The 24,428-nt window shown below is 41.6% G+C and overlaps 1 protein-coding gene across 2 annotated transcripts in view; it reads right to left on the bottom strand.

Annotated features, from left to right (window-relative positions):
- Positions 1 to 1,691: 1,691 nt before the first annotated feature.
- The window catches only part of GXYLT1 (glucoside xylosyltransferase 1), a 45,104-nt gene continuing 22,367 nt past the window's right edge, over positions 1,692 to 24,428 (bottom strand). For both annotated transcript variants that reach the window (XM_015407363.1, XM_015407362.1), the window contains 6 exons: positions 22,476 to 22,650; positions 20,462 to 20,587; positions 19,183 to 19,434; positions 4,379 to 4,502; positions 3,716 to 3,888; positions 1,692 to 2,106 (listed from right to left, as the gene is read on the bottom strand). In XM_015407363.1, the coding sequence (XP_015262849.1) occupies positions 1,945 to 2,106; positions 3,716 to 3,888; positions 4,379 to 4,502; positions 19,183 to 19,434; positions 20,462 to 20,587; positions 22,476 to 22,650 (1,012 nt within the window). In that variant the 3' untranslated portion in view covers positions 1,692 to 1,944. The remainder of the gene's footprint in view (positions 2,107 to 3,715; positions 3,889 to 4,378; positions 4,503 to 19,182; positions 19,435 to 20,461; positions 20,588 to 22,475; positions 22,651 to 24,428) is intronic.

Below are 24,428 nucleotides of genomic sequence, written 5' to 3' on the forward strand. Positions count from 1 at the left end.
CTGCAAGGAAATCAGTCAGCCTCCAATTATGTTCATTTTCAAAAACATCTGAAATACATACAAATATATTTAAGTTACAGTATGACTTCATGAAAATGTCTTCTGTGTACCCATGTTTAAACATTAAAATGAGGTTTCTTTTTTCTTCAAACAAAAGAGCAACAAGCAGGACAATGGTCAGTTCCAATTAAGCAGTTCGGTATTTTTGGGTTGCATCAAAACTTCTGCAAATGGAGCAAGTTAATGGAATTGATTTCACTACCTTCTTGCAGCAGCCTTTGAACAGCCATTACTGATGGTCTCTGAAAGGAGAATCAGGAGAAATCCCACTCAGTGTGGTACAAAACATTTGTCCTGTTTGCAGAGCTTGCTCTGCTCACAGAAAAAAGGGAAATTCCAGCAGATTTCTCCTTGATACAGCCACCCAGTCACATGATAATGTTTCTGAAGATTCTCTAACTCTCATCAGTAGCTCACCAGAGAGCACAGTAGGATGCTGAGAGGTGGTAAAAAAGTGCTTCTACAAACTTGCTCCACATGTGGAAGCTTGGATTCAACCTGTTTTCCTTTCCTTCTTTCTGGGAAGAGCCCTCCCCGCCCCACACAGATCCTGGGGCCAGCACAGAAGAAGCCCAGCCAGCCCCAGGACTGAGCTGGAGTTTTTTAAAAAAAAAACTGGTGTTTTTTTTCTCAAGTCGAGAAGAAAAAATTTGGGATTTCCGAAAAATCTTGGATTTGAATACCATGCTGGCATTGGGATCCAGAATTTTTTGGAAATTCCTATTTTTTTCAGGTCTCATAGACCCGAACCAAAAAATACCAATGAAAAAAAAATGCACACCCTGTAGTTTGGAACAACAAAGATTCTGGTCAAAATGTTAAAGCTTTGTTGCCAAATGTGCATTATCTATTTGGTAAACAAAACAAAAATGTCATATGAAGTTAACATAATAATCCATTTAATACTTATATAAGATTAAACCTATACCATATTGATTGTGATGAATAAGAATGTACTAAGTTGTCGCTATAAGGATTCAGTTAACTATCCATAATGAGCAATGGCATATTTCATGTTTTCCAGAATGACTAGAAAAGTCACACACAAATCATGTTAAGATATGGACAAGACCAAACTACCAAACAATACTTCACGTGGTTCTAATTTTCTCCCCAAAACTGCATGAAAATTTGCTTTGATAAGTGACACGATGTTAAAGCCATGGGAAGTCTGCAGTTCAACGAAAAAATAGTAATAACCACTACACACCAGTTCTAGAGCACACTTATGTAACTTTTTGAATTCCCACCGTCCTGTTCATAGCAATGTTTCATTAACTATGGTGGTGGTGGGGGAGATACATTTATTTCCACTAATTATTCTCCTTTAAAGTGGAATCCTGGGTATAATTGTGCATGTTACATATATAAAATGATTGTCAAAATACTTTAAAATATAAAAGACAAAAAGGCACATATAGATTGTCTACACTTAAATCACATTCCTTTAGAAACAGAATAATTTCTGAGATTTGTAAACAGTTTCTTCTCACATTTTTAAAGTGAGGTTAGTGCTGTCCCCATTATTGCTACATTCACAGTTTAGCAAAATTTTAGATTAGGTATGACTAAAGTGTGAAGTCATACCTGAAATACGAAGACCTTCATTTTATCTTATCCATTTGAGGTTTACAAACAAGTGAGTTATGCAGACTAAACCTGAATACAAAACTGAGTAACTTATTCACTGTGGTGAATATCTGTACTAACTGAACTTGCAACATTTTCTGCAGCATATTCAGCATCTTCATTTTGTCCACACTGGGAGACATTTCTGGGCACATGACTAACGAGTTATTAGAGTATTATTCAATTTCTTGCATGAATATCCTTCAGGCATCAGATACTCTCCCACATCTGTGTTGTTTAATTCAGCAGTTTGGATCACCTTCCCTTAGAACTTCTATCATAAATGTCCCTTATGCTTTTTGTTAGCTGCTTTATGAACACTTTGTATATTCTTCCACAGTAAGTATGTTGTGTCTTTTGTAGCTCCAGTTCAAGGGGTAGCAGCAAGGAATGTACCAGGTCATCACCAAATGAATACTGGAAGAAAAAAAATTAGAGATGCTATATGAATATGCTATATGAATATGGTTCCAGCAGCACTATTATTTCAAAGCTGTTTTGAAAATGCTTTCCATTTTTGCAAAAATATTCAACTTTGTGGAAGAGTGTCTCTAAATATGTTTAATGGACATGACTAGTAAAAACCTGACAGTATGTTTAATACAGTACAATATACAAAATCCTCTCCTGACAAGTTCGTAATATATTTCCATTACTCAAAACATCCAATTACTGTCAACTGAAAAATGAATGCAAAATGTTTTCACCTAGGGGAAAAAACTCTTCATATAACCATTCAGGCAAACACATTTAAAAATGAGTCAGACACCTAAATTAATGGGTTAATTTACATGATCATATGCCTGCCATGTTGCGGCTTTTGGCCTGAAATGGGTATAATTATCTCTGTCTGCCATTATTTAACATAATATATCGCTCTTATTGAGTTGAAACAGTAGAAAAAGAATAATCTATAGTACCATTAAAGATGGGGCAGTTTCATTAAACTGAATTATGAACAAGTACATACAGTATTTAATGGAAACCTGAAGTAAAAACAGCCATTAATCCAATGTTACAGGTTATTTTACTATGGGTTGTTTTTTTAAAAAAGTGATATGCAAACTCAACATTTCAAAATAAAATAATTTTGCTAATCTTGTTCACATCAGGTCAGTATTGATCTACATCTTTTCTGTGCCTTATGCATAAAAAAAAACCTGATCGTAAATAAAGTTGAGAGGTTTTCTTTTCTTAATATTTTTCTGGCAATACTCCAAGGAGCAAAGAACTTGCATTTTTATGAGATCACATTTTCTTTCAGTGTAGTGTATCCTTAGACCCCCAATAGTACTTTTCTTCATTTTTATACTTTTACGACAAGATGCAACAAAGCACCATTAAAATATACTATTGATTTTGAAGGTTATATACAAGATAGGATGCACCATTAAAATAAGCAACATTGCTGCATTTTACAGCTCTTCAGTGAGAATGCTGAAATACTGATAAATAGTTTATTAGAAACCTTATTTGCAGAATGTGGAAGCTGAACAATTATGCCAAGCTTGAAAGATTTCTATAGGCTTTTACGTATTATAAATTGCACAAATTAAATCAACTAAATTATACCGAATAAGAGTTTGGAGTGAAAACAAAATTGAACTTTCAGTACCCAAACATTGCCTTATTCTTTATCAAAATGTGAAGAAAATTATCACAGATCTTCCAGTTGCCCACTGTGGTGTGCCAGTGCAGTTCTCACAACTACAAGCACTTTGACTGGAGCAATGCAGCCTGGGACTACAGCACTATGCCAGATACCCCACTGAAATCCTAGAGACTCCTGAAGTTGTGTGCTTCATTACATTGATATTTAAATAGGCTTAATTACATTGACATTTAAATAGGTCAGGATTTCAGCACAAATGTTTTCAAATTCCTACCTTGTATGTTAAACAGAAAACTGTTTAACTGAGATTTTAAGACAGCAATGTGTACAAAGGATGAAGTTAAAATTCATAGGGATATTTTTACTATAAAGTAGAGTTAATACCAATACAGAGATGAAACTGCAAATGCTTACATATTTTATTGCTTCATACACAGCCCGAAAAGCTGGTTGTTTGTCATCATGATAAACACCTCTGTTTCCATGAAGGATAAATATTCCTTCTTTTTCAGCCTGCTGACAATTGCTTCCATAAATGCAGTGGTCAGGACGATAGTTCCATTGGCAAGGAAACACAAACAGGCTTTCTGTACAGAACAAACACACACACACAAACACAATTTGATTGGGGCAAACTTACTCATTACAATTTTCATTATTACTACCCTTCAAGAACCACTGTATCAACTGGCTGAATTCTACTCTTTGCAAAAGCTCTCCTGACCTCAAAAGTCACTGTATTTACAAAATAATCATACCACCTACATTCTCTCAATAATATTAAAGGGACATTAATTATGAATTACAGCAGGTGAAATTTTGTGGAGGATATCTGCTTATAAGACCTCTGAGCTTGAATTTACAACAGATTCAAATTGCCCAACCTGCTGAAAAACTAGGTTTTCAGCAAGCATTTTGCATAAGACACACAACATATCACATTGAACCCTAAGTACATGTCAATGAATAAACATCAAGCCCATGTTTTTTTAAGCAAAACATTCTGTGGACCAAGCACTGATAACCAAAATGCATGATTCAAATACTACACTAAACAGTTTCACAAAAACAAATTACCTGGATTATGAAAAAACATGATGTTCAGAAGATCCTGATCACCCCATGTTATATTCAATTTGTATTTTTTTAACAGCGGCATAAGAATTTCTTCCCAACGTAACCGTGCTGTTGTCATATCATTCTTCATCATAAAAAACAAACATCAACAGAGGATGTCATAGTACACAACAAACTACTGAATCCTTAATTTCATATTTGAGTGTATTTAGATCAGCCTTTTTTTGTTAAAGATACTCAGTGTTGCATTTTTACAATTATTATAAAATGTAAAGTCTTAGGGTGCAACAAAAACAAGAACATAGAAAAGCTAAACAACAAAACAATCCTAAACTAAAATTAACTTTAATTAAAATACAGAACACCTAAGCACACACTGGCTATTTAAGAACTATCCCATACTTAAGAACAAGTAAGGTTACCACCAGTCCACACAAAAGTTTATCAGTCCTCCATTCACAATACACCTTTATGTCACAAGTTGTTTGAGTAGTGGGCTAAACAAACTACTACCTTGAAGCAACTGTCATATGCCCCAGGTAAGTAGCTAATTGCAAGACTTCCATAAAAAATTAAGGCACCAAATAAAACAAGCATCACAATATGTTCAGAATTCAGTTACATGGGCTAAATAATTTAGGATCTTACAAGCAGGAACTGCATTTTGATGACATATTAAAAAAGAGAGCCTTTCTTCAGAAATTCAGAAAAATTACAAATTACAAATGATGTCACCCTGAATATTTACTGTATAAAACATAGCCGGAGAGATCCTCTCTAAAATCACAGAAGCTCCCCCTCCCCCAGGAGGACTGCCTCCCAAAATCCTGTTAATCGATGATGGGGGACCTCAAAAGCAGCATAAAGGGGAAATAGGAGGGCACAACATGTGGGAATCTGCAAGGACTTGAGGGAGGTATCTCATTTCCTTTCCTCTAAAGGCCCCATGGCTTCTTCCCTTTTCCCTGCTTCCTTCTCTCCTTCACACTCTCCAGCAAACCTACCCCTATCTCCCCCACCAGACCAGGTTTCTCTCCTCTATCCCTGGCAGCCTCTATCTTGGAAAACTATGTCCCAGTTACACAGTGCTAGCCGCCACTGTCAGACTCCGGCAGCCCCTAGGGAGGGAGTAGCCCAGTCAGGAGCATCCCACCGTCCCATTTTGGCCCACTGCTCCTTTCGCTTCAATTCACGCCCATTCAGTTCTCCTTCAGGCAGCATGGTGCACCCATTACCATTGGGTGACGGGTCTTTGTTTCAGCCTCCTTAGCTCATCACTTCGGTGGTACTCAGGGTCGAGGGAAAAACAGTTCTGTACTATGTCAATTCCTGGTCACAATTACTCCCACAAACACTCTTGTAGCGGCAAGATTTGTTTATTAGGAGACAGAGAGATTCCAAGCATGGACAAGTTCTGTGTCGGAACTGGGTTCCAGAGGCCAGTCCCCTCCAATATAGTAAAAGCAGGAAAACCCACAGATGCCAAATGACCAATAATTTCTCTCACTCAGCCAGCCACACATCTGCCTGTGCCCATACGACCGCCCCTACCACCTGCAAGTTAATGGTTACATTATCTAGAAGCCCCACAAACTACAAGGTGGGGAAGCTGCAAGGACTTGTGAGTGGCACCTCATTTCCCCTTCTATCACCTTCCCCACAGTATTTCCTCTTTTCCTTCTCCTGGCAACCCCCCTGTCCTCACCTTTCCCTGCTACCTTCTCTCCTTCCCAACCTAACTTTTATCTGCCTCCCCCATTTTCAGCAACATCTATTATTTAATTCATTTATACCCCAGCTTTCTCCCCAATGGGGACCCAAAGCAGCTTACAGCATTCTCCTCTCGTCCATTTTATCCACACAACCACTCTGTGAGAGCTGGGTTTTTAATATCTCTTTTCTCTCCCCTAAAGAGTCTCAAAGCAGCTTAAAATCACCTTCCCTTCCTCTCCCCACAACAGTCCCCTTGTGAGGTAGGTGGGGTTGAGAGAGTTAGAGAACTGTGACTGGCCCAAGGTTCCCAAGCGGACTTCATGTGGAGGAGTGGGGAATCAAACCTAGTTCTCCAGATTAGAATCCACCACTCTTAACCACTACACCACACTGGCTGGTCAAACTGGGAGTAAAAACCCAGGAAAACCCCTCCCCACTAAGGGGAGTGAGTAGGAGAGACAGGAGAGCAAAGCAGGGTAGGCCAAAGGGGGAAAGGAGGAAGAGGCAGCCTGCCTATCCTATTGGCTGGGTGCTGCTTTCCTTGCCTTGCCAGGTACTCAGGTGGGAACTGCTTCCTGCACCTCTGGTAGGCTGGGCACAGCTTCTCTTTTTTCACATGAGCCTTGCATGGGCTGTTTACCACTTTGCGTGGGGCTTGGGTGAGCTGGACGCAGCCTCAGGTGTTGCAGGCTGGGAGACTCTACCTCCCTCACCTTGTGTAGGGTTCTGGTAGGGCAGGCCAGGTGTTGTCCCTCATACAGAGCTCAGCTAGACTGGATGCAGCCACCTGACTCACCTTGCACAGGGTTTAGGTGGGCTTAGTGCAGCTTCCTTCCTCACCTCACTTTGCACAGAGCTCTGGTAGGCCAGATACTGCCACCTCCATTTCTTAAAGAGCTTGGGTGGGCCAAGTGTTGCTGCCTCCCCTTGCCACCTTGCCTTGCACAGGGCTTAACCCTTCTTTTGCAGGCCCAGCTGCGGGAGGGAGACATCCCACTGCTTTTAGTGGCCAATCTGTCCTGCCTGTGAGATAAACCAGGATGAGAACGTATAACTTGTCCAAGGTCACTCAGTGAGATTCCATGGCAGAATGGGGATTTAAGATCCTAGCCTGAAACTAATGACTACACCATGCTCATTTGCATGAGGTTGCTACTGTTGAACAGTAGTAAGCAATCAGGCCTGGGTGAGTCATGCAAGTTGCATGCTATCAAGCAGTGCCGGATTTATGTATAGGCTAAGTAGGCTGAAGCCTAGGGCCTCTAAATCTAGGGGGTCTCCACAGCCCTGCCCCCCCAGTGGGCAGTCTCCCCTCTCCCAAAATTGCAAACCCAAGACTTCATGTGAGGGCAGAGCAACTCGGGCCCAGCAACTATGAGACTCAGGGCCATCTAGTGGGGCCCAATTGGAATTTTTTTGTGGGGCCCCAGTTCACAGCCAAAGTCTGCAGAATCTTAGAGCTATAAATAAAATCAATCTAGATTGCCCTGGTGTGGCGGCCCCCTTAGGAGTGCTCCAATTGCCTTAAGGCCAGCCCTGATGAGACTGTGCAGGGGTTGGACTGACAAGCCCTGCCCCTTCTAGGTCCCTGGTGCCACTATTCAGAGTACAGACTCCAGGACTCCAGAGCCAGCAGCCCAGAGTCAACAACCAGCTGCACGGCCTTCCCCAGCTCAAGGGTCAGGTCAGTAGTGGTAGTGCTACACTTTAATCAGCAGGAGAGTGCGAGTGGGGGGCAGGCTGGGGCAGACAGACCAGGCAAGCAAGCTCTCCCAAGTCCCTTCCATTCATTCCCTCCTCCTTGGCTTGAACAGAGCAAGCACATGTGACTGGCACGGGCCTCACCCATCCCAAGCGGGGAAATTTATCTTTCACACTTCACAGAACCCTGTCAGTGCCTTCAGCATGCACTTGCTTCCCCTTTCTCAGAACTTCTTGGATATGAAAAGAAATATTGATGGTGTCAATTGTCATGCCAATAAATCCAAACAATACTGCTTCTTACATTAATAGTAGATTAATTGTTCTAAAGCCATTGCAGAATCTAATCAAAGTTTTACATATTTATTTTATATAACTTTTTTGGCAGTTGGCTCTTTTAAATGGCTAGTATTGATTGTTGGATGGGAGCCTGGTATTTGCTGCTGCTGGAATTATTAGATGAGAAATTATAGTTAATTATTGAGCTATTTTGCATCATTTTCAAGCCTCCTAATTGTATGTGTCTTGGAGAAAATTATTTTGACTCCTTTTGGCAATTTTGGGAGTTTATAAACTTTTGAAAATGTTTAGATTGGAAAATGATGTTGTGCTATAGGGTTGGCTTGTTGGATGTGACAGAATAGACTCCATCTTGTGTTTGCTTTAGTTTAGGTTGTTTAGTTTAGTTAAAATGGCCACCCACACTGGGAAGCAGGGCAAAACTCCAGGGTAGGCCTACAAATCCCAGATGCCTCTATGGCCAAAAAGTGCAGGAAAGCCAGGGGGCAGAGTTAGAAGATATAAATGTTCCAGCTAGCCTGGGAGGGGGGGGGAGTCGTCCTGCAACCCTCAGAGAGGCCAGGGGGCTCTTGCTGCAGATTGCCCAAAGGCAGAGGTATGCAGCAAAACATCATTAAAAAAAAAACAATTTGCAAGATTTATTCCATGCGCAGGTCACTCTTTAAATCTGGTGGGCTGTTCAGCTTTGGATTGCTGCCTTGATCCAGTGAACTGCTCTGGCATTATCAATGAAATTTATACCTTCTTTTTATCCTCCACAAAAAGATGGGCAGTTCTAAAATCATTTTTGCCACCTCAGTCTAAAGTGCCTAAATATTTGTCAGACACTATGTAGGACACACACGCAAAAGCCACAGAAGCAGTTTTGGAAAGTTACTGTGCTATCAGTGATGCCCTCAGTCATTCGTACTCTAACGTTAATGGGAAGGGGAAGGGGGAGACCAGGCTTCAAGCTAACAATCTTTTGCAGAAAATGGAAGAACTGGAATTTGTGTATATGTTGCATTTTTGGACCCGTGTCCTAGGTCATTTTCACAAGGTCAGCAAAGCCCTTCAGAAATCAGCCCTGTTACTGAGTTCTTGTGCAAGTTTGTACAGTTCACTTCTGGATTTTTAAGGAAAATTAGAGAAGATTTTGATGAGCCTGAGAAAAAAGCAAAAGCCACCTTGCCAAATGTTAACTACAAAACAAGGAGACCAAGAGTAAGGGAATGGCAAAGAAATGACAGAAGTGCACCTGATGCCTTAGATGCACTTTCTTCAAGAGATAAGTTTAGGATAAAATCCTTTATTCCTATATTAGATGCACTTGAAGCCAATTTAAAAAGAAGTACTGTGTACATTGACGTTGCACAATTGTTTTCCATTCTTGCTAATCTGACAGCATTTTGCTAATCTGACGTTGCACAATTGTTTTCCATTCTTGCTAATCTGACAGCATCTAAGCAAGGTGTTGGACTGTTGATGGAAGCATACCCAGAAGATATTGCCCTGAAACGTATTGATGAACTTTTGCACTTTCACCTGTACGTGAGACAAAGCCATAGGCTTACAGAAGAGCACTCTCTGTCTCATACAGACCTTTATCAAATTATATACAAGGAAGAAATTCAGATGGCCTTTCCTAATCTGGAAGCAATCTTGCGGCTATTTCTTAACTTTATGGTCACTAACTCTCGGGAGAGAAGAGTTTTTCAAGACTCAAAAGAATTAAAAATTAATGAAGGGCCACGATGTCTCAAGAGAGGTTGTCCGCACTGAGCATTCTGTACATCAAAAGTGACAAACGTAGACAAACAAATTTTGATGAAGTTTTGGATGATTTTGCTATGAGGAAGGCTAGAAAAAAATTTTTAGTCTCACTGCACTTGATGGTTGTAGCTTACTTCTTAATATGTATTTTAAAACTGACTGTTTAATGACAACATAAAGTAGATTCTAAAAGTGCCACACTGTCAGGTAATCATGATCATATTATTTACACTTCCCAGGCAATATAATTTGTAAACTCAATAACGTTACAACTTTGTTTTCCTAAAAGTTAATGCTTATTCCACAAAAGGTTTACAAAGTTCAGTTATTGCAAAAGTTTTTCAGTGTTAATTTTAACATTTATGCATTTTTTAATAACATTAAAAACATTTAACAATAACAACTTGTGTCCTTTAGAGGAGAAATTGTGAACTGCAGAATTTTAAATACCTGTCATCATCCTTGGCTTCACTCAATTTTGTTTATAACACTCTTCCATTTTCTTCTAGTCGTGAGGGATTGGGAGGGGCCTCACAGTGGAGTAGCCTAGGGCGTCTCTTCATCTAAATCTGGCCCTGCTATCAAGTCATCCAGTGGTTGCTGCACTCCTCCCTCAAAGGCCAAAACAGTTTGGAAAGGGCCCTGCTCCCCCCCCCAACTTTTCCTGTCAGCAATGGAGCCTGGAATGCTTTCATAAGTATTGTGGGTATCTGTTTCTTAAAGCTACAGGTGCTGTTTTACCATGTTGAGGGTTTTTTTAATGCGCCAATGTATTTTTGTTTTTAGTTTCCAGATTTTTCTGCAAACCTGGGGTGTTTTTCAGGTTTGTAAAAAGAGTTGTCCATTCACAGTTCCATTCTCTGGATTTCAGTATCCTGGCTGGGCTAAGAATTAGACTATACAAGTGGGGGCCTGTAAGACTCACAGGGGATCCCTCTCCCCTCCCACTCGCTCTCCAGGTCCCAGAGTGGCTCCTGAGCTCCATGGACCAGGAATGCCCTGCTGCTGTCAAAGGAATAAGGAGGGTCACAGCCAATGTTCCCTCTAAGCTATGGAGTCTGGTGAGCAAAAATTCTACTTTGTGAGCTACAGACATTAAAGTTGTGAGCGAGCGGTTTGGCTACTGCATACAGTAGCTTGCTTTGGAGTCATCCTTCCTGAGCAAAGACAAAAATGAGTGAGCTGGAGGCTAAAAAACTGTGAGCTAGCTCACACTAACTCAGCTTAGAGGGAACACAGCCAGGGCAGCAGGAGTGGGAAAAGGATGATGTGGCAAAGCCCAAGCACTGCTATGTGAGCAAAGGTCCTCTTTCCCACTGCCCTAGCACAGCCTATTGGTACCCCTCAGTTGGGCAAACTTCTTCAGACACTTCCAAGAAGCTTGTTACAGCAAAACTTTCAGCTCATCTCCAACCAACATCACTCAACCTTTCATCCTCATATCCTGCTGTCTTGTGCGTGCATGCTTCTGGACTGTGGTAGCCAAGGCTACTTTTCCTTCCCTGGCTACTCTGGTTTTGGCAGGAGGCAATGAGAAAGCTGGTTGCCTGGTAACTGCTGGGTACTCAAGTCCTTTGTTAAACATTCTTGAATTTCTGCCCAATGAGAAGCAGAGCCATAGACTCTGGGGTGAGAGGGAACAGGTGCAGTAAGCTCAGTGAATGGCTCCAAGGCAAACAGACCAACTTAGTGGAACAGGAAAGCACTGATAGGCAGGAGAAAAGGTGAATAAAACAGGAGTCCAATATGGCAATTTAAAGGATTAACAGCATTTATTCCAGTGTGTGCTTTGGTGAGTCAGAGCTTATTTCCTTTTATCTACCCTTCAGGCAAGGAGCTCAGGACAGCTGCAATGAGCCTGGGCCTGCATAGTGAGACCTAGTGGACCCAGGGAAGCCGGTAAACTATAGGGCGTACGTTTTCCAGGCCCCCTTTAGTTCCTGTGATTGGTTAGCAGGGGATTTGGAGGGGAAACGTGCACCAGTAGAGGAGTAGAGGGTGGTGCCTGGGAACAAGGAATAAAAGGCCTTACACCAAAAGGGGAGGGCGTCCACTTCTTGGGAGCAGAACTGAGGAGAGTCTGCTGCAGACAGAGAGATCCCTCATCCAGAAGGGGTGAGTCAGTTTGAGGCCAAACACCAAGACACAGCTAGGAACAGTTCAGATAGACGTATTAGGGTTCTTTTATTTCTTTGCTTACTTTACTGTTCTCATTATTCTTCAAATTATCAGAAAACCAGTTATTAGACCTCTTTAATAAAGTTATTTGTTATTCTACCTGGGTCCTCACACCCTATTGGAAAAGAGTGGACATTAGGGGTTGGGTGAGTGCTCTGGGCCCTCCCGAGGAGACCCGTACCAGAGTGGTGGCGGCGGCCTACGGAAAGCCTCCCTAGTCACTGCCTGTGGCAACACCATACAGGGATCTCTTCATCCCCATTGTATCCATGTAATAACCTTGTGAGGTCAGTTAGGAGAGGACTGATCCAAGGCCAACCAAGGCCTTTGCCTGTGATGCAATGTGAATGATCCCAAGTCACACATTCTGTCTGCTGTGCCACACTGGTTGGAGATATGAGGAATATTTCTCACTGTTTTCCTGTATAGTCCAAGATCCTAGTATTATAACGAATGGAATTTTTTTGAGCAATGAGAAGCCTGGACCTTGTCATTCAGAATGACTTCAAGTCAGTTTCAGTAACCATACATGCTCCTTCTCCAGAGACCCGCTTAAGGTGGCTCACATGACAACGAAAACACTGAACACGTTACCAATAAGTCTGGCTCCTGAAAGCTTGGACAGGCTCCCAGGTCCAAAGAAAATTTCTCAAGGCCTGGATGACATGTTACAGGTATATACGTTTGAAATTACTGTAGATCTGCAGAAGAGCTGCACTCTTCCTTGACAGTGCAAGACCCACTGAAGGACCAAATTTGTAGCTTGCAGGTGACCTTGGACATATTCCTAAAAGCTTTTCAGGTGTTGACTTCAGCCCACAGCACTTTGTAATCAGCTCCACCTGATCTGCTATATCGGCTTCCTCCTGGAGAACAGGAATCTGGCCACCAGCATACATTTTGATAATGTCTGACAACTGATTACCACAATGCCTTTATGCAGGACCCTGAAACACTATCCAGAACTTATTAGCATAGAGTGAAGCAGCCTGTACCCTGGTGAGAGCAATTAGTTTATGAGCACGCAAAACCAGTTCTCGTGCATTTGTATTATATTACTCTGATTTTCTGGGCATAATTCATTTGTGGTTATTACCTACATGATGTAAGACTAGCGTATTGTAATACTTTATGAACTCTGCCTCCTTTTGGTTATGTGTCTTGTCTATTCAATATGCTGAATTGATGGGAATGTGGGCCAGAGCACTCTGCATTATAAAACGAAACACTGGAATCTACATGACGGTTTCTTCTCTTCAGTGGGGTGAAGTCATCCATGCTGGTTAGGTCGTGCCTCCACCTGCTCTGACAGGGCTATGCAAATTTTGCAAGAACCCCTGCTGGAGAGATCGTAGGCTGACCCTCCAGTTATAAGAACATAAGAGAAGCCAATGCTGGATCAGGCCAATGGCCCATCCAGTCCAACACTCTGTGTCAGATAGTGGCCAAAAATACCAGGTGCCATCAGGAGGTCCAGCAGTGGGGCCCGGACACTAGAAGCCCTCCCACTGTTGCCCCTCCCCAAGCACCAAGAATACAGAGCATCACCTGCCCCAGAGTCTCTATCTATACCTTGTGGCTAATAGCCACTGATGGATCTCTGCTCCATATGCTTATCTAATTCCCTCTTGAAGCCGTCCATGCTTGTAGCGACCACCACCTCCTGTGGCAGTGAATTCCACGTGTTAATCACTCTTTGGGTGAGGAAGTACTTCCTTTTATCTGTTCTAACCTGACCGTTCGGCAATTTCATTGAGTGCCCACGAGTTCTTGCATTGTGAGAAAGGGAGAAAAGTACCTTTCTCTACCTGCTCTATCCCATGCATAATGTTATAAACTTCAATCATGTCACCCCTCAGCTGTCGTTTCTCCAAGATAAAGAGCGTCAAGTGCTTTAACCTTTCTTCATAGGGAAAGTGTTCCAACCCTTTTATCATTCTAGCTGCCCTTTTCTGCAATTTTCCCAAAGCTATAATATCCTTTTTAAGGTTTGGTGACCAGAACTGCCCACAGTATTCCAAATGAGGTTGCACGATTGATTTATATAGGGGCATTATGATATTGGCTGATCTGTTTTCAATACCCTAATAATCCCCAGCATAGTACAGGCCTTTTTTATTACAGTTGCATACTGTCTTGACATTTTCAGTGAGTTATCTACTACAATTCAAAGATCTCTCTCTTGGTCACTCTCTGCCAGTTCGGACCCCATCAACGTGTATTTATAGTTAGGATTTTTGGCTCCAATGTGCATCACCTTGCACTTGGCCACATTGAAGCCCATCTGCCACGTTGACGCCCACTCACCCGTCCTTGATAGATCCCTTTGGAGTGCCTCACAATCCTCCCTGGTTTTCACCACCCTGAACAACTTCGTATCACCTGCAAATTTAGCCACTTCACTGCTTACTCCCAACTCCAAATCTTTAATGAACAAGTTAAAAAGCATTGGACCAAGTACTGATCCCTGCAGTACCCCACTGCTTACCACCCTCCACTGAGAAAATTGCCCATTTATACTCACTCTCTGTTTCCTATTAATTAGCCAGTTTTTGATCCACAAAAGGACTTGCCTTTTATCCCTTGATTTTTTAGCTTACTTAGGAGCCTTTGATGAGGAACTTTATCAAAAGCTTTCTGGAAGTCAAGGTAAACAATATCTATTGGGTCCCCCTTGTCCACATGTTTGTTCACCCCCTCAAAGAACACTAACAGGTTAGTGAGACAAGATCTTCCCTTACAGAAACCGTGCTGAGTCTGCCTCAATAGTTTTTGTTCATCAATGTACTTACTAATTCTTTCCTTAATAACAGTTTCCACCAATTTACCCGGTATCAACGTCAGACTGACTGGCCTGTAATTTCCCAGATCTCCTCTGGAACCCTTTTTAAAGATGGGAGTGGCATTAGTTACCTTCCATTCCTCATGAATGGAGGCAGATTTTAAGGAAAGATTACATATTTTTGTCAGGAGATCCACAAGTTCACATTTGAGTTCTTTCAGTACTCTTGGATGTACGCCATCCGGACCTGGTGATTTATCAGTTTTTAAGTTGTCTATCAGTCATAGGACCTCCTCTCTCATCACCTCAATCTGACTCAGGTCTTTCAACACCCCTGCCGAAATCAGTGGTTCTGGAGTGAGCAAGCACTTCTCATCTTCCACAGTAAAGACAGAAACAATGTCCAAGCCCTGTCCAATGTCCAATGTTATGTCCAAGCCCTGTTCCATGTGACTTCCACGGGTATTTTCCTTTCCTTTTTCCTTTATTGCTATTATATTCTTTGTTGCTCTCTCTCTGTCTTCACCCCACTGAAGAGAAGAAACCTTCAGGAAGGTACCAATGTTTCATTCTCCTTTAGTGGAGGAAGTAATCCAAGATGGTTATCTTTGCCCAAGCTGTACTTCTGGGTGAGTTCCCTAAAATGTGTAAGGTTCCACCACCTGTTTCAGAACCTTCCTGTCCATCTGGTCTATCCTGTAGTGAGAAGGCAGAGAAGGATGTCCAAGTGGCTGCTCTACAAATCTCCACTACCGAGGCTCTTGTGAAGAATGTTGCTGTTGTCTCTGTGGCTTTAGTTGCGTGAGTGGTGATCCTGCTGGGTAGAGTCAAGCCTTGTGCTTCATACACTTTGAATATGCACTGCTTCACCCAGAAGGCTGAGGCAGATTTTGACATTCTTTTGGCCAAATGTGGCTGCTGTGAGAGACAAATAAGGAATCAGTCTGACACCGGCCATTCTCTTCTGGTAAATGCGCAAAACTCTGCCCATGTCAAGCTTGTGCCACACTTTCTCCTTTGGACGCCTTGGGTTTGGGCAGGATAGTAGTATCAGCGGCTGATTGACTTGGAATGCTGGGTTAACTTTGGGTACAAAAGAAGGGTCTGTTCTTAGGGACACTGAGTCTTTATGGAAGATGCATAATTCCCTTCTGGCTGAGTGTGCTGCCATTTCTCTGACACCCTTCTGGCTGAGGTCACTGCTACCAGGAAGGCCACCATCCTATGTCAGAAACAATTCAAAGGGAGCTTTCATGATAGCCCACAGCACTGTTAAGAGGTGCCAAGTGGGAAACCTGTGCCTAACAGGTGGGGCCAATTGCCTCGTCCTCAACAAGAACAAGTCCACAAAAACTTGGCCAAGGGAGTCAGCATGGGAACAGCACAGGAAAAATGACCCCAGTGCCATGTTTGGGTCCGTCCACATGGCCAGCGCTATGTTTGGGTCCACCCACATGGCCGCATATCTAGGGGAAGGAAGGTCTGCTGGGTTCCATGGGAGATTTCTCCCTGAGCTGCCCCATGCCCTGGAGGAAACCAGGCGTTGGTCTGTCTGGGTTCCTCTAGTTCCTAACTGCAGGGGGTACCTCTCTGTGCGGGCCTTCTGGCCCAGTGTCTGACCCATGATGGTCTTTCACATTCTGCAATGCCACACCATGGCTATTGGAGGCTACTGGGCTGGCTGGTGCTGCTTGCATCCCACGAGGCTCTCCCGAGCTGCCACGCTGCAGTTGGAGGCTGCTTGGCTGGTTGGAGCTGCTTGTCTGGCCATGCTCGCTCCTTCCTTGTTCTGCATGACGGAGAGGTCACAACCTGCTTCGGATTGCTCTACTGGCATTGCTGGCCTCATCTCCTCCTGGAGGTTATCCACAGCCCCAAGTCCACAGCTCGAAGCTTCGGGCGGAGGGGGCTTCTCCCTGGTTTCCTTCTTTTTCCTGCTCCCCATGGTGGTCAACTAGATGAACCTTGCTCTGTCTCTATAACATCAATTGGCTGGTTTTGAAGCCTTTGCAAGATTTTTGAGGGTTTCTAAACGGTGTTTTTTTTTAGTTTTCCACAGGTTTGGCATGGAGCAGAGATCAAGCCTCCTACCAAAGCAATAGGGCTATCCAAACTGGAGGGTCAACCTACGATCTCTCCAATAGGGGTCCTTGCAAAATTTGCATAGCCCTATCAGAGTGAGTGGAGGCATGACCTAACCAGCTCGGATGACTCCCCCCACTGAAGGAGAACCATGTCTCTGAAATTCTCTCTACTTAAAAAGCCACTTAAAATAGTCACTGCCTGATTTTAAGAAGCAGGTAAGGGCTTTTACCTTTAGGCAGACTTTCAGCCTGTGAGCTGGTTTCTTTTAATACACTGTTCTACCTACCAGGTTTTATAAGGTTTCCTTATATTGGTTACATAACTGATATTCTACATTGCTTTAAACAGGTTCCTCTCCCAGGAATAGGATTTTTTCTTTTTAAAAATAGAATGCAGCTGGTGATCAATTGCAGAGGATTAGTTTAAAATGACAAAGAAGCTCCTGTAGCAACTTCTATAACAAAAGTTAATCTTTAATCACTTTCCATTCCAAGTTACAAATAGAAATGACTATTTGTACAACCAGACATATAAAGGCAGTTCTATCACCATTTTACACAATGGCTAGCTAACCTCAGTTTGACAATAATTTCTGTCCACACAGAAACAAAGAATATAAAGTATTACAGCATATTTCACAAGACAATGGCTAAGGAAGAGAGACATTCTGTCCTACTGTTGCTTGATCACTTTTAAATTCAAAGTCTCTAGGCCTAGCAAATAGTAAGAAATTAAAAGGAAGGCAGTTAGCAGATGTAAGGAAATGGTGAAACAGAAGAAACTAAAACTCAGAAATTAAGGATGAACACCAGCATCCCAGAGGGTCAATGAATTGTAAAGTTTTCTATTTAAGCTGATTTAAAAAGTAGTTTTCTTTTGTGATGTTCAAATGCTATTAACAAGTATTAATCTGGGTTACAACTTGGTTATTAATCATGAGGTTGAAAAGCCAGAATACTGTAATTTAGGGGCAATGTCTAAATAAAATTTTAGTTTATATAAGAGGACAGAATATTTTCAGGGGAAGTCGAATCATTGGTTGTGCTTAAGAGTAATCAACAGATGATTACTAATTATCATTGGATATACTGTTCTTACTATGTGATAGACTTCATCTGGAATTGCTTATTCTAAATGAGAGAAAATATAGTTCAATCATGATACCGTTTACAAGCAGCAATATATGAAAGTGTAATGCTTGGCATTTTTCTTGCTTTCCCCTGCAAAAGTGCCTTGAACTTATAAGCAGGCCACCAGTTCTACTAAAATAATCATGAACTACAGACACGCACGTGTCTTGAGTATTCTTAGAAAATTCAGTATCTGAAGTACTGTAAATATCTACTACAGGAAATAAGCACAGTTCTTGTAATTCAAATGTTGGATTATCAATAGATTACATGAACTGACTAATAATCTTGATAAGATTCACACACTTTACAGCAGAGTGTTTTTTTCAGAAATTGGAAGTTCATAGTAAGTAGTCCAGTAGTGCCACCTTCTGGTCTGGTTGTCATCTACACTTACCCCACAAGCAAAGGAGCTTCACACAGGAGACTGAATAGCATGCAGAAGACTGGGGGGTGGGGGGAAACGCTAGATTTTGAGTACATAATATATTTTTTTTGGCTGTCAAGTCATAGCTGGCTTATGGTGACTCCATAGGGATTTCAAGGCAAGAGGCGTTCAGGGGTGGTTTGCCATTGCCTGGCTCTGCATCACAACCATGGTATTCTTTGGTGGTCACCCTTCCAAATACTAGCCAGAGGTTGACCTTGCTTAGCTTTTGAGATCTGACGAGATCAGGCTATCCAGGGCTATCCAGGTCAGGGCATAAATAAATGTATAGTTAAAGTTGTTTTCTAAGATATTATTTCCCTTTCCCATTTGATTGTATGTGTGCATACTTAGTATAAACTTTATAAAAATGGGTCCTAGCTCGTCTTTTAAGCTAAGGTTCTCCTACAAGCTGGCTGCTTAGCCCACATTACTGTCTTACTGATTCTTCCCTCATGGCAGAAAAGGAACATTCTCTGCACCTCACAATGTGGCAGCTCAGGCATGTTCTAGGGCAGATAATCAGGGCCACAACCTCTCCCTCAAAATGGTGGTAGTTCTACCCAGAGGATCTGAAGGGACTGGGCATAATCCATGCTACACTAGCTTCATTTAATGCACGACCACACAGCATGCTCCTTTACTAAGTATGAATGAAAGAGAATTCAGTTAAAGTGATGTTTAATATATATATTTTTAGTCTGTATGTGAAATGGTTATGATAATGTATACATACCTTGAAATATTTTCTTCTTATACGGGTCATATTCATTAACATCACACCAGAATTTATTCCAGTTTTTCCATAATACGGATGCCTAGCAAAGCGATTATACCATCCAATACGAGGCTCCTCATGCTCTGGTGCCATTGCAGCAATTTGAGAAGAATTAAATTTTTTCAAAAAAGACCAAATATCATCAACAGGTCTTAAGAACAAGATGTCTGTATCAACATACAACAAAGAGTCCACATCTTTGAGAATTAACTGTAAAGAAAAGAAGTTTGGAAACATGTATTAGGTTAAATACTGATCAATTTCGGAAACCCATCTTGCCCAGTGAGCTATTGTAAAAGTGCAACATCCATTCATCACAAGAGACAGCCTTCAGTTATCTGCTTTTCACAACAATATCACAGCACACAAATACAAAGGATAGCACAAGCAATTTGGGATCATATTCACTGTGCACAAAAGTTTAGCATTATCCAGTATGATTCTTATTTTATCTATCTTATACCATGCTGAATTAGGATTTGATATTTTCAGGTTATTAATTTCTTACTGTGAAATGTTACTGCTTTACTGTTCTATCATTTTATTATAAGCCACTCAGAGAGACAGTCACATTTCTAAATAAATCAACAGGATTGTTTTTATATTGAAGGCAGGCAGTATTCAGCTGCAGTGGCTCAAGTGGTTAAGACACTGAACTGCAGGCTGTGGAAGCTCAGTAGTTCAACAGTTCGAGACCCGAGTGTGCCACATGATGGAGTGAGCTCCCATCTCCAGCTCCTGCCAACCTAGCAGTTCGAAAGCAAGAAATTGCAAGTAGATAAATAGGTACCACTTTGGTGGGAAGGTAACAGCGTTCCGTGCGCCTTGGTGTTTAGTCATGCCGGCCACATGACCACTGAAACATCTTCGGACAGCGCTGGCTCTTCGGCTTTGAAACGGATATGAGCACCGCAACCCTAGTCAGATTTGACTGTAATTTCGAGCAAGGGAACCTTTACCTTTATAGTATACATACAGAGCCTAAAGGTCCAATGTGCAGCCAGACCTGCCCTCTCTCTTACATGATAAGGGGAGAAAAAATTCTGTATTAGAACAAATTGACTATCAACTGCTAAATGTTCATTCAGCAAAATTTCCGTTTAGCCAAACAGTGAAAGCTTTCAGCTGTTGGGAGCCCAAATTGTACTTTGAAACACATACTTTGAAACCTTTAATATAGTACACTAAATGACTCTAAAATAAATATAAGAATTTTGTTATAGGTACCACCACTTACAGGCAAGAAAAGTCTTTGAGAAGCACAGGGCTTGAATAGTTTCTTCCATTCTGCTGCATTTTCAGTTGGAAATGAGATGGGATACAAAGTATAATTAAATTTTCCTTGATATGCCAAACTGCCAAGCTGAGAAAAGCAAATAAAACGTTATTTCAAAAGAAATACTATAAGCAACTGTTCAAATAAACTTCATGTAAAGACTAATTTTCAATGCTGCATCAGTTTGTGTCCATCCTTACCGCACTAAATATAAAAACATTTTTAAAAATTGTAAACATATTTAAAGAGTTTTCTAAAGTAACAAGCAATACTGTCAGCCAAGGGCCTCAACAAATGTGCTATTTATGGCAATGTAGGATATCTTGTGCTCTTAGAATAATAATTTGTAAGGAGTCAGATTTCTGCAAAATTCTTTTTAGAAATATGATAAAACAAAATAAATACAACAGCCTACAACACAACAAAATTAACATGTAAGGCACTGAAGCAAATATGTTTTCAAAGCAATTTTTATGTTCCAGCTTTGTTTCCCTCTACTTTTAAGTCATGACTGACTCTACCATATGTGAACATGAGTTACATAAATAGCTTAACAAGAACAAACCTGGGGGGACATTACTTTATTGACATGGCCTTATTGTAATTTAGTAAAGGGAGAAAGATACCTTGGGCAACAACTCTCTGCCGAATAACATCAGGGTCCTGCAGGATCTGATACAATTCCGCAGGGCCTGTAAGGCAGAGGTGTTCCGCCAGGCTTTTAGCTGAGGGCAGCAACGGGAGGTAAAGCCTGGCATCCTCTCTCTTTTCTCTTCTATGGCTAGGGACAGCGGTGTGACTGGCAATGGAGGTTTATATTGCCATCTTGATGGGTTTTAATTTCTGTTACTACTAGTAATTTTAATTATATATCAATTGTATTTTAAATATTTAAAATGTTGTCAACCACGCAGAGGTGGGCGATTCACAAAGTTTAATAAATAAAGTTTAATAAAACTGCAAGAGCTTGCATTGTAAAGGTGAACTTGAACATCAGAGATGGAGAATATAAAGAGAAGAAGAGAAGAGATTGGATTTATACCCCGCCCTTCCCTACCCAGAGGAGTCTCAGAGCGGCTTACAAACTCCTTTCCCTTCCCCTCCCCACAACAGACACCCTGTGAGGTAGGTGGGGCTGAGAGAGCTCTGACAGAAACTGGTTTATTTCAAGAATAGCTGTGCCAGAACTATGGCTTGCCCAAGGTCATCCAGCCAGGTGCAAGTGGAGGAGTGGGGAATCAAACACGGTTATCCCAGATTAGAGTCTGCACACTTAACCACTACACATTGCTTACATTATAACTGTAAAGACCAAATCCCATAGTTTACTACATTTTAGAAAGTAATGATAATTTCATACCAAATCAGCAGCACGTGATGCCACTTGTAATTACAATGGTGAAAACTGTAAGGAAGCTGTAGTTTTGAAGTGTTTTTACATCACTGTTTCCCTAAAAGCCGAGTGATTCTGTATAAACAGGTACACGGCTTTCACTAGACCAAGATTCTTACTTTTGTCAAAAAACATTGACAGATATTTATTATTTATTTATTTAGATTTCTATCCCGCCCCTTCATTTCAAGATTACAACTTTTAACATGCTATAAGAATCCTTGGAGAATGAATGAATGAAAGAAAAAGTTTTCACTAATCTCCAACCCACACAGTAGTTTAATCCTAATAAAAATAAACAGATTTGAGGGACCCAAAGACCAACAACAGATATTCAAACAAGAGAAAAGTCACCTTTAACCACTCATGATAGCAGTTAACACACAGTATCTAGATACTTTATTTATCTATTTATTTATTTATTTATTAAATTTGTATCCCACCCTCCCTGCCTTGGCAGGCTCAGGGCATCTTACAGAATATATATAAATATACATATTAAAACACCAGAAATATGTTAAAATACAGAAATAAATTAAAATTACAGCATATAAAATCATAAATGTTATGGTAAATACTTACCATTGCTTGGAAGTCTCTATGTAGTGGGTCCTCTGCAAAGATATGAAACTGCAGGTGCTTGATGCTGAAAATAATGGCTGATTTCAACATAGTAACTGTCTCCTCCAATCTTTCACCACAGGCTACCACTGCCAAGTGCATCTTCTCAGAAGACAGAGTGTTCACAAAATCATATCTAATACAAAAGAAAACAGGTAGTAATAGTTCCCAAAGAAAAAGTACTAAAGATGAAAATCTTGATCAAAAAAAGAAACATTCTTGTTACTGTTGTAAATACTCTATGCAATACAATAATCTTATGCAATAAAACAACTTTCCAGACAACATGCTCAAACCACCCATCCTTTACCCACTTTATCCCTGGCCTCCCAAAGCCAGCTCAAAAGGCAATTGTGATGGACTGCACTTAAAAACCAGGGTCGTAGTGGGAGGTGAAGTGTTAACACTCCACTGGAATGAAGAGCTTGAGTGACGGGCTGCTGTGTGTCTCTAACTGGCCAATGTCAGCTGAGAAAAACTATATGATCAGCCTAGTGCTGAAGAGAAATTAGTTCAGTTAGGTTCATTCCATTCCGGAAGTTCTGTCAGCTGGAACCAGACTGAAGGCCGTCAGTTGGTTTTTGACAGAGTTTGGAGTCAGTGAGCCTGACAGGAAAAGTCTGACAGGTTCACCTTAAAGTGAAGGGAAAAGACTCCTTTGCCTTAACTGTAGTAGTCCTATCCTGAGGAAGAATTCATTAACAGAATTTGGAGACTAAATGTCCACCTAAGCTGAAGTATGCTTTACGCAGACACCAGAACTGGGATGGTGATTTGGCGATTGGGTAGACTGCTGAAACTCCCTTTCAAGCCAAAAGGAACAGGGTTATATCTTCTGTGGAGAAAAAGATTAATTTGTGGCCAGTTTGTCTGGGGGTTTGGTTTGGAGGAGGACCATGGGTCTGATGTGAAGAGAAAACGTTTTTTTGACAACATAGGAGACATAAATAAACTGTAGTTTCAAGTTAGGGAGCGAGTTAGGTGGTCAAAGAAAGAGACTCACTCCAGGAAAACTGCACTGTCATAGGAAACTCTCTGAAGAAATATTGTTGCTGTAACTAAAATACTACCGGTAAGTACAACATCTCTCACTGTTTAAAGCAGGGGTGTTAAACTTGCGGCCCGCAGGCTGGAACTGGCCCGCCCAGGCCTTAAATCCGACCTGGGAGTGGGGCACTCTTCTCTCCCCCCTCCCCTGCCCAACCTTGCTGTTTTCAGCTTGAGCAGAGCGCTCAGGGCGGGGCTGCCTCAGAGCAGGAAGCAGATGGTGGGGCTGCCAAACTTCCCAGCCATTCCTCCAAGCCTTCGTAGTCCTCATCACAGATAGGAGTGGGGGGGGGGTGTCCTTCTGCTGTGATCCTTGTGCTTCTTTTTTATTTTAAAACTGGCTTTGCAAAATCCCACTATTCCCCCCACCTTTCCAGTTTAGGCAGTCATGCTTTAAGGGTGTGTGGGGGGGGGGAGGTTTCAGACCAGCCAGGGTTAAAACATAAAGTTCTGCAAACTCAAGGGACTCCAGTTTTGCAGAGAAATACTAGTTTTCTCTCACACACACACACACACACACACACACACACACTCCTAATGTGGCGCTCCAATGGGATAACAGCAGAACAAGTGCTGAAGAGGACACCCAAAGTTATTATCTCAAACCACCTTGTTAAAAAAACTCTAAGACCCTGGAGAGCCACTGGCACTCTGAGTAGACTGGGGCTGGGGTGAGAAGCTTGCAGTGCTCAGCCATTTCATGTTCTTCCCCTGGGTCCTAGGCTCAGACCATTTATATTTGTAGTTTATATTTGGGAGGGGGGGTTGGGACTAAACACAGTTAAAATATAGAGTTCTGCAAACTCAAAGGACTCCAGTTTTGCAGAGAAATATTAGTTTTAACACACACACCCTCCTTCGGGGAGG

Source organism: Gekko japonicus, unplaced genomic scaffold (genome assembly GCF_001447785.1).
Source record: "Gekko japonicus isolate JY-2015 unplaced genomic scaffold, Gekko_japonicus_V1.1 scaffold290, whole genome shotgun sequence".
In the NCBI taxonomy this organism is placed as follows: Eukaryota; Metazoa; Chordata; class Lepidosauria; order Squamata; family Gekkonidae; genus Gekko; species Gekko japonicus.